General features: G+C 34.0%; 1 protein-coding gene across 2 annotated transcripts; it reads left to right on the top strand.

Moving 5' to 3' along the window:
• Positions 1 to 540: 540 nt before the first annotated feature.
• Positions 541 to 9,419, top strand: RERGL (RERG like). Of its 2 annotated transcripts, none has more exons than XM_016197495.2 (5): positions 541 to 607; positions 1,658 to 1,714; positions 5,666 to 5,739; positions 6,642 to 6,790; positions 9,137 to 9,419. In XM_016197495.2, the coding sequence occupies exons 1-5, from the start codon at positions 556 to 558 to the stop codon at positions 9,417 to 9,419; spliced, it is 615 nt and encodes a 204-aa protein (XP_016052981.2). In that variant the 5' UTR covers positions 541 to 555. The 2 variants fall into 2 exon arrangements, with proteins under 2 accessions (XP_016052981.2, XP_087670070.1); XM_087813944.1 differs by having other exon boundaries at positions 556 to 607; positions 5,666 to 5,743; positions 6,592 to 6,790.
• The last annotated feature ends 1,777 nt before the right edge of the window (positions 9,420 to 11,196 follow it).

Genomic DNA, 11,196 nt, shown 5'->3' on the forward strand with positions numbered 1-11,196 from the left:
GAGTCGAGACTCAAAACTATGGACTGGATGCTCTTGTGCATCGCTGTCAACCATAAACTAATACGAATAGGCTTCTCTCGTTTCTTTTCACGACTGAATTAACGTATCCCCCCTTGTCTTTCACAGAAGAAATGTAAGGAAATATAGGCTCAGGTATTAAAAGAAAAAGCAAAGCTGATTCAATCAAAGTAAATCTACAGGAATGTTAACTTATCCTCTAAAACTTTCATAATGAAGTGAGATCATTTATCTAGGTCCTAGGAGAAGGCACATTCCATGTACAAAAAAGAGAGGCTTGAGAGCTAGGCTTCTGTTTACTTCTTAACTACTAATAAGCCTTTGTGTCTAAATAGCAGCTGCAGTTTTTTTAAAATGGCATATGCTCACAACTACTATGGGAAAACCTTTTTAAAGTTATTATTGGATGGTGGGAGTAGGGGGCGGGGTTGACCTTAGAGAAATGAGAGCAGCATTACTTTTTAAAGGACACATGCTTGGCTCCAGCCAGTATTGCTCCACATGACAGGGCTGACCAAGACGCAGCAGAAAAGCAACATGAACGATGTGAAGCTCGCTGTCCTGGGCGGTGAGGGAACCGGCAAGTCTGGTGAGCGGGGTGTTTCCTCTGGCAGGGTGTGGAGTGCAGAAGGAGGGAGAAATATGTTAACATACGTAGAAAACTAGGTATAACTATCTATTGTGTTTCATTAGCAGTTTTAATTTGATAAACAAGTTAAGCAATTAACTGTATATTTAAAGGATTTTATAGATAGCTTGAGAAGGATAATTGTTTAAAGTATTAATTTGTATCTTGTTTTACTGATGTTTAAAATTCATAGGAATAACAGGAACCCTCTCCATCAACATCCTACTTACTTCTCACTCCAACACATCTGTCCTCACACCCACCAGTGGAAGGATTCTTCTGCCCTGAGACTAGGGGTGGAGAGAGATGTGTTGAAACCTGTGGATTATTTTTTAAATGCCACATTACAGAGGAGAAATAAAACCCAAACAAACTTTGGAGGGACATAGCTTTGTAGATGTCTGGGAACTAAGCAACATTTGCCCTGACTTGAGAAGCCATCTCTTTGTTTAGTTTTTGGTCACATTATGATAATGAGGATGCCACCAATAGAGCCTCTTGGGCCTAAGGGATCGTAATTGCCAGACCCAGGAGCTGTAACAAGATGAACAGGCACTAGAGGTCCTTTCTCTATTTCCTGTATTTTGAAGTCCCTATATCCTTAAGCAACTGCATCTGCTTGATATTGTCCTTGTCATTAGCATGTGCACCTTGGAACCACATTTACTTTGATAAAGAAAATAAAGAGATGCTATAGATCTTGCAGCTAAGATTTAATGAGAAATCTGTTTCTATTCCAAAAGGTAAATTGCCTTATGTGTTTACATTTGTGAATTAATTACATAGTGATTTGAGTGGATAACATTCTAAGATCACTGTCTTTCTAGCCTCCTAACCTTTATGGTTGCACAGTGGAAATCTTGCTATTATTTAGAGCAGAATTGGGTAAAGCTTTAAGATCTTCCTGATGCTTGGTAATTTTTGAGCTGAAAGATAAAACCCTAAGTATGTAATTAGATTATCTGTATACTAAAACAGAAAGACCATAAATCCAGCTTGCTTGTTTTGCAGCTCTCACAGTAAGGTATCTTACCAAGCGATTCATTGGAGAATATGCTTCTAATTTTGGTAAGTCACTACTTTAGCCTTTTTTCACCTTAAAATTTCAGATCATAATTAAACCACAATTAAGATCAGAAAGGAATTTTAATAGAATTTTCCATTTTTACACTTTTAAGCAACTTATTTTTTCACAGAGCTTGGTTAGAAATGCCAAAATAAGTACTTGAACTGAATGTTATTTTTTGATAAAATTCATCCAATTTGGTGTTAACTAAAATGGATTAGAAAGTCACTTGGTTTCAGTCTAAAACTAGGAAAAACATTAAAACTGAGATCCACCCCCCCAAAAAAAACATATTGTAGAACATGTGAGTATGAGTATTTTCGTAGGCTATGAAAGGGTTTTGAAATTAATTCAGCATCTGTTGAAAGATAAGGGCAAATTAATTATAAAAGCACAAGTAACTATAAAATAAGGCTTGTTTTTATTGCAAAACTATGTTAAAATATCAGGAAAATTATGTCTTGATTAAAGATCATATATAATGATCTAGGTTGCTTATGTAAGTTTCAGAGAAATTATAAAACAGATGCCAGGGCACCATAATATAATTTTATTATTTTGATCAGAATTAGCATAACATATGGGAAATATCATGGTGAGGAATTAATAAAAATGGGGAATTTTGCCAGAGGTTTGAGTATATTTTTGGCTCAGCAATTAATCAACATAATTGCACTAATTTCTTACTTGATTGAAGTTATGGGGAAAATGTTTTGTTTTTTTTATTTAAAAAGGATGACAGACTTACAAAGAATATGAGAATTGGGAAAAAATGAAATAATTATTTTGTTCAATAATACTTATTTAGAGTAAAAGGAAATTATGATTGCAAGTGTGTTTTTCCATGAGAAATAAATATAAACAAAAATCTTTAGCATTTATTTATGAGATAGCATTATTAGAGTATTTTAGAAAATAATTTTAGAAGTATTACATTGTGTGTTGTCTTCTACATGTATCCAATATAGTATTTTGTTCATATGACACTGTGAACCTTTTAGGACAAGTGCTTGAAACTGATTATAGAAAGAAGAAATACATAGAAAGAGAATTTTTCATTGTTTTATTTCTCAGGTCAGCAATCTCAGTCAAAAAGGTCAACATAGCACACAAGCCAGCAGTCAGACATGAGAAAATGTTCCAGAACTACAAAACAAAACATAAATAAAACAACATCCCAAAAACCAATAGCCCCAACAATGAAAAAAATACCACCTTTATCTCTTATAGGATATAGTTTAGTTTATAAACAAAGTATACACAGTTCTGGTTGTTACTTCTCTACAAAGAATATGAGACTTAGAGACATTGTTTTAAAAAATTATTTTTGTTGATTTCACAGAGAGGAAAGAGGGGAGAGAGAGAGAGAAACATCCATCATGAGAGAGTCATTGATCGGCTGCCTCCTGCATGCCCCCGACTGGGGATCGAGCCCACAACCCGGGCATGTGCCCTGACCGGGAATTGAACCCCGATTGCCTGGATCCTAAGTCAATGGTCGACTGGAGAGCCACACTGGCTGGGCAGACCTAGAGACATTTTGGAAAGACTACCTAAAGAGCAAACGGTGACCACTGTATGGGGACAAACTAGCAAAAAATGATTCCATCTTGTAAAGAAAGACTTGAAGGAGAAATAATAAAATTCTAAAAAGTTAAGAGTTGGTCACTCCTGCTGCCAGTTTTTGAGTTTTGAGAGTGGATTTTTTTTTTTTAAATGTCTAGAAAGAAACTTTATGGTTCACAGTAGTAGACTTAAATGAAGTTTAGAAGGCATTGTCTGAAAACATATTTTAAGGTTTAATGAAACTATGACAAATTTCATTAAATGTAACTTGGAAGGATTTTAAAACTTATCCCTAACTCCTTGAAGTTCTACTCCCCAAATTTCTACTACATCTTCCCATTATTAGTGATAGAGTGTTTGCCAGAATGGGCCATGATTTTGTGTCAATATTCTATTTTGGAGAGAAGTGGGTCTTTTATTAAAACACTGGAGGAACAGTTACAGAAATAAAGTCCTTTATTCATTCAACAAATATTTATTGCAAACCTACCGTGTCCCAGGTACTCTTAGAGGTAGAGAGATTATAATAGTAAAAAACAACAAAAATGAAACAAATATCCAAACCCACATAAGATTTACATTCTGGAGGGAAGGGTTAGTCAATTAAAAACATTAAATATAAACTATCATATAATGATAAATGCTATAAAGAAAAGGAAAGCATGGGAAGTGGTGCTAGCGTGGTGTGTGGTTATTTATAATAGGCTAGTCAGCTTAAACCTTGCTGATGGGACATTTGAGAAGAGATAGCAAGGTGGTAAAAACTCAACCATGAAGATACCTGGGGGATTACATTCCAGGCAGAAGAAACAGTTATCAAAGTTCTGAGGAAGGAACTTTCTAGAAAATGTGAGGAGTAGTATGCAGGATGGTGTAGCTCAAGTGGGGAGAATTTGAGAGGCAATGGCCAGAGAGGTCTGTTGAGGTCATAGAAGTAATAGGAGAGTGGACAATGAGGTGCAGTCTCAGATATTTTTAAGGCTTTGCTTTATCCAATTGGGATGAGGAGCCATTGGAGTGATTTGATCAGACAAGTGACATGATCTGGCTACAAGGTTCACTTTTGCTCCTGTGTTGGGAATAGAGTGAGCACAAGAAATGAGTAAGGGGAGAATGAAGCAGAGGGATAAGCTAGGAAGTTCAGTAAGAACATAAGCAATAATGGTGACTGGGACCAGTGTGCTAGCAATGGTGATGATGACAGAAAATCAAAATGTCCTTGGAGGTTAGAGTGAAAAGAAAGTTTTAATAGACTAAATATGGGATGTAAGAGAAATAAAGAATCAAGAATGACATTAAGGCTCTGAGAAACTAGAGTTACGGACAGGTCACCTAATGATATGGAAAATTGTGGAAGATGCAGTCTTAGCGGGGAGATATCCATCGTGTAGCTAAGTGAAGATGTCCAATTGTAGTAGTTGTTTGTGTCTAGAGTTCAAGAAAATGGTCTGGGCTATAGGTATAAATTGGGTTTATTAGCAATAATTGTTAGGTAAAGACTCTGACCGGATGAGATTAGCCAGGGAGTGAGTATAGATAGAAGAGATCCATAAACTGGATCCATGATCAGAGTGTGGGAAGATATATATGGTAGGAAAAATTTTTTTAAAAAGATGAACATAGAGCAATAGGAAATAAAGAAAAAAACAAAAGAATCTGTTGCCTTGAAAGACATGTTAGGGAAACCTTTTAAGAAGGCAAAAGTGATTAACTACATTAATACTACTGACAGAGAAAGGAAGATCAAAGCATAGAACTGACCATTTTGTCTAAAACCATGACCTTGATAAGAACAGTTTGAGCTAAGTAACTGGAGTTAAAGCCTGATTGGAATAATTTGAAGAGCATGGGAGCAGAGAAATTGTACGCAGGAGGTATAGGTGCATACCAAAAGGCCAGCAGAGAAACAGGGCAAAAGTTGGAAGAGATTGTGGGATCCAAAGGATTGTCAACTTAGGAGAAATCCAGCTGTTAGGAATGATACAGTGAAGAGGAGGAATTTGTGATGCATAAGAGAGATGTCTTATCAGTGAGGTCATGTTTTTCACTAGGTCAGAGGAAATGCTAACTAGTTCCTAGTGAATGGATTGGCCTTAGATAGAAACACAGATACTTCATCCACAGTAATAGGATGGAAGATAAATATTTAAGCACAGAGGCATGTAGCTGAATAGATGTGGTGAATTTCATGTGTGAGAAATATATATGAGCAAATACAACAAGTACATGTTTTTTGACCACTAGCAATAAACAAAAGCCCCTGTAAAACTCCATTGAAATACAGCCACTTGAATTTACAAAACTGTGATCCAAATACAGGTCTTTTTAAAAAAAATTTTATTCTGGAGTATTTCTATACTGACAATGAACATACGCATATTTTGCAGAATCCATCTATAACAAGCATTTGTGTTTGGAAGGGAAGCAACTGAATCTAGAAATATACGACCCCTGTTCTCAAGTAAGTAAAACAAAGTGCTCTTATTTTTTCAGTCATGATCTGAATAAGATTGGATAAGGGTCAGTGTAAAGTTGCCAGTCTTAAAACTGAATTTTCTTCTCAATTTTAATTATTGAAACTAAGAGAATATTTTTAGTGTTATGCATTTCATTATCTAGCTTCTCTGTAAAGTATGATAAAAACTGTCACATTACAAATATCTTTAAAACATAAACATTACACTGAATTTATAGCATATTTCTATCAGGTCACAATGTAGGTGTTAGAAGTTAATAGTTTAATGGCTTATGATTCAAGTTTATATTTTCACCGTTTCCTTTGTGACTAACCACTGTGAATAGAGCATAAGTGATATTTTTAGTGCAAGCTTCTTTGTTTATTCAAATACAAAAAAATGAAAATAGGATTGTATAAATAACAGCTGTTCAAGATTTCAAAACAACTCCATGGGACAGATTCTTTTAGTTATAGAAAATATACCTTAACTCTTTTTAGCTAAACCTTATAATTTTTTTACTGATTTAAATCTAGCACCAAAAATCAAGATATTCCATTTACTAATATAAATAGAAAACATTATCTCTTTTCAAAACAAATGTGTAGATATGAATTCAAAAGGCAATTATAGCTTATCAATTTTTCAAAAAAGGTGGAGACATTTCCTTAGAGAAAAGTTGTAAAATGAGATGCAACTTTATTATAGTTCATCTTTATATTTTAAAATTTTAATCACTTTTAATTAAAGAGGGTGATGAAGAAATAAGGGAACTACATTTTAGAAAACACCAGTATTGGCTTATTGAATTCTCTTCTAAATGAAATGTGTCTTCCTTAACTAATTCTAAAGTGTATAATACAGGTGTCAGATTCCACTCCTTTCAATGTGCCTGGTTTGTTTTCAGCCACAGAAAGCAAAAATTTCCCTCACCAGTGAGCTGCACTGGGCAGATGGGTTTGTTATTGTGTATGACATCAGTGACAGGTCTTCATTTGCTTTTGCAAAAGCCCTGATCTACAGGATTCGGGAGCCACAAACTAGTCATTGTAAAAGGTAAGATATTTTTTCATTCCTCTCTCCTTTCTTTTTGGTAAATCACCATACAGCTGTAAGCATCATTAGGAAGAGTTTAATACAGCCTTCCAATTACAAAATTTAACAGCCCTGAACAATTCACCTTCCATTCCACAGGAGTTATACATGTAGTAAAAGAAATAAGATGAGAATACTTTATATCCTGGCTGACATAAACAGTTATTTGCCCCTGAGTAAATGGCTATTTTACAAGACAGCTTCTATTGTTAACATGACGCTCACTTGCCAAATAATGGGCCTATGTACACAAGATAGTCCACTTTCCAGCCTTTTCTTTTCATTCCCACAAAAATGTTAAGGATGCTAAATAAATCCAGATTTATTACATTTGTCATCCAATTTCTAGTCATTTGGTTGTTCAGTCTGTCAAAGCAAAATAGACAGCATAATGAAACTGATACAAATTCTAAGTATGAGAATACATTTTTTCTCCATTTCACCTCTTAATAGATAGCTGATCAACAGTTCCCGATTAACTGTCTTGACACAAGTAACTATGAAGACATAACTGTGCCTCCTTGCATTAGTAGATATAAGTTTCCCATTTTAATTTTTGTTTTGTTTTATAGCCTTTCCCATTTAAAATATTTATTTTTGTTCAAAATGCTGATGTAAGGGATTTTTGTGTTCACCAAATTCACCTTTAGCCTAAAGTAACATTCTAAACGGAGAAGCGAAAAAAGACAATATTATCACTGAAAATTGGTAGAGGTTCTTTTTATATCTATTTAAATGCCTACTATCAAGAAACCATCAAATAATTGATAAAATATATTTCCCTGGAGCCAGTTGATGTAAATTCCTGCTTATATCTGATTGACCTTACGTAAACCCTTTAATCTCTAAGACCTTGTTTTTCTGAGTATAAAACGGATGGAGGTGTGGTAGGAGAAAAGGTGGTGAATTTACTATGGTACCTCACAGCTCTGATTTCCTATAATATTATTCTAGGAAATAGAGGTGTTTTTTTTCTTTATTGTTTCAAGCATTAAATGCCTTATATTTAAGCACCACAATTTAAGTAAGGGACAGTGATAATATTCCTCTGATATTCCTCCAAATCAAAGGAATCACCCAAGAATCCCCAAAACAAACAAAACACACACACACACACACACACACACACACACACACAAATACCACATATAAAAATAAAAAAAAACCTGTCTTTAACATTTCAAGGCAATCCCCTTAATGTCCTGAGTAAATAATTTTTAGAACATTTTCAGTTCTTAATCTGTATAGGCTAGAGAAGCAATATATGGCATTGTTTTATTAAAATTACATCTGATATTTGTGACCCACCTTCAAAATATTTGACCATTCCCCATTAATTGTTGACAATAATTTTCTGAACTATATAGGAAAATATATTATTAATACCCCCAAAAGTCCAGCACATACAGTGCTTTTTCCCTGAAGGCTCACATTGTCATGTGAATGAAACCAACTTTTGGTGGAATCTGGGGACAGTGTCTCTTCAGATAGAGTTGATGACTGCATTTACTTAGTTCTTTCCTACAGGAGATATCTTGGCAGAGTTTCATACCACTTATGGACTAGTAAGCTCACTACAGTCTTAGAAAAACCTCTGTTTTAAGAATGTTTTGTTATAAACAATGAGAATACACTGATACTTGCCAAAGACATTATATTAACAAGGAAACGTATTTCTTAAATAAACAGAAAAATTGTACAAGGTCATGAGATTGTGAGATTGTGTCTCGAGTATGTGATAATGGATGTTAACAAAGCATAAACAGCAATGAGCATTGAATAATGTATCTTATTATATATCTAAATTGTCCAGTTATAGTAACTATTTAGTAAAAAGTCCTCTTTTGATTAATAAGAAAATAAAAAACAATGTTTAGTAAGCATCTTTTATTTCTGGACACTGTTCTAGGTATTTTTATATACATCGTTTCACTTAATCTCAACGAGAATTTGATGTGACCATGACTACTGCACCATTTTTACACATAAGGAAAATGAGAATTGGGAAAGTTAACCATTATGCCTCATTAGTAAACAGAGCCGTAATTCAAAAATAGGTTTGCATCACTTCAAATCCTGTGCTTTAAGGGCCTTGTTTTTTCTGTGTCACTTACTACACTCTACCTAAAATAATTGTGCATAAATGGGGATATGTGTCACACACACATATAACCATAAATAACACACATACACACAATGTTTTTTTCTGTTTTGGTCCATAATTCTTTTTGACATAAACCTACTTAATAATAATAAAAAAGAATTGTTAAAACAGTCTTGCCAAAGAGTTATTTATCTGTATTTCAGAGCTGTGGAAGCAGCAGTGCTTTTGGTTGGTAACAAGCAAGATCTCTGTCATGTGCGAGAGGTTGGCTGGAAAGAAGGGCAAAAACTGGCATTGGATAACCGGTGCCAATTCTGTGAACTGTCCGCAGCAGAGCAGTCTCTGGAGGTAGAAATGATGTTTATCAGAATTATCAAGGACATCCTGACAAACTTCAAACTCAAAGAAAAGAGAAGACCCAGTGGATCTAGATCGATGGCCAAACTGATCAATAATGTATTTGGAAAGAGAAGGAAATCCGTTTAGTAGAAATGCGATCCTTGGGGGTTTATTATATCAGAGAGTTTCAAACATTCATATGATAATTGAAATTCACTTTTTTTACAATTGAAAAAAATTCTTTTAGAGATATAAAGTGACTGAACATGAACCACAGCTGTGTTTCACAATATATAGTTTGCCTTTTTGGTTGTTTGTATTTTGTACACTCTGCTTCACACTTAATCTTTTATTTACTACACAAAATAGCCCTCAGTATAACCTATTGGTGGATTACTATACAGTTTGCCTTGCAAATAAGCAATGCTTATGTAATTTTATTAAACTATCATTCTACAGGCCTGTTTATCTTTATTTTATATATTTCTTTAGAATGAAACATATAGTTATATTCATATATTTCATATTTTCTAGGGCCTAATTTATATGCTTGTAAAACTTCATGATCTGTTTAATAGAAATTCAAGAATTTAATTTTTAAAATGTCTTCATAATAATCCACTGAGTTACTTGATAATACACAAATTTTACTTATAACTTAGGCTTCATGAAGTTATATTCTTTGTCCATGAATACATAGTAATTGGTCTGATGTTGAAAATGTCTGCATTTCTTTGTATGCTATGCTATCAAGGGCAATTATAACAGAGAAATTAATTTATACACCTAACATCATTTTGGTATCAAAAGATTAGAAATCACACATCATAAGGACTCATGTACTCCTTCCATCCCTGCCACTAAAGTTGCTGTCATCGTGGGTCTATTACATAAACACAAAGGTGGTCAAGAAAAGAGACAGGTTATCTGCGAGGGCAGGTCCTCCTGTCCATCTGGTTGTAAAGTGACTTCTCATTGGTGGATGCTGCCTGGTGGGCATTAACTTGATACACAGATCTGTACATTTTATGCTCTCTCTCGAGATGTATTCACATGCTTTTTCTCCAATTATTCTTGGCGCTATTCTTCCAGTCTTTTCTCTTCATTACACAAAATAGCTTTCAGGTACCTCTGACCACCTGGCAAAACCATGATTCCTACCTAGAAATCTATATCCCATGACACCTTTCTTACCACACAAGGTAGACAACAAAGTATACTTCTTGAATCCCTGACAAAGGGGATAATTTCCTTTCACTGATGAACTTCATGGTTACGTTCATGCAGGATGCAATGAGGCACAGCTTTTGTTTTGGCACTAATACATCAAGCTTAAGTGAGGAAAGTTTCTTAGTAACTAGGAACGTTTAGATTGGATTGCTATGTACATGAGAAATAAACTTTTGTATAGAGTTATTCTGGTAAATTCAGTGATATACATTTTGGTCAACTATAGAAATTTTATTAATATTTTATGATCTTGACTACATATGTGTATACACACACACACACACACATATATCAATTTAAGCACTTATATTTTAAATTTTGTTTGGTTTTGTTTTATTTTTCTTATTCTCCTGGATAATCTTAGCTTTAGAGGTTTGGTCTTCATTTTTAAAATTATTTTCCCAGTTAAAGAAAGATTCTTTGGGGATGATATTGCACTAGAAACAAAATATTTATCCATATTATATGTAAGAACTCTACTGAACAAGTGCTCTCACCAAGAAAAGAGAAATAATTATGTGAGGTGATAGATGTGTTAATTAACTTGATTGTGGTGATCATTTCACAATGTATACATATATCAAAACATTATGTTGTACTCTTTAAATATATTACAATTTTACTTGTCAATTGTACCTAATTAAAGCTGGAAAATCACCATTGTTTTACAGTAAAAACAGAATTTACATTTTAA

Source organism: Miniopterus natalensis, chromosome 2 (assembly GCF_054644295.1).
Source record: "Miniopterus natalensis isolate mMinNat1 chromosome 2, mMinNat1.hap1, whole genome shotgun sequence".
NCBI lineage: Eukaryota > Metazoa > Chordata > Mammalia > Chiroptera > Miniopteridae > Miniopterus > Miniopterus natalensis.

Bases quoted from the DNA above. Each gene is read 5' to 3' on its own strand.
- RERGL (XM_087813944.1), top strand. From the start codon at position 556: ATGAACGATGTGAAGCTCGCTGTCCTGGGCGGTGAGGGAACCGGCAAG. The intron at 608-1,657 runs GTGAGCGGGGTG...CTTGTTTTGCAG, and splicing joins TGAGGGAACCGGCAAGTCTG to CTCTCACAGTAAGGTATCTT. The intron at 6,791-9,136 runs GTAAGATATTTT...TCTGTATTTCAG, and splicing joins CAAACTAGTCATTGTAAAAG to AGCTGTGGAAGCAGCAGTGC.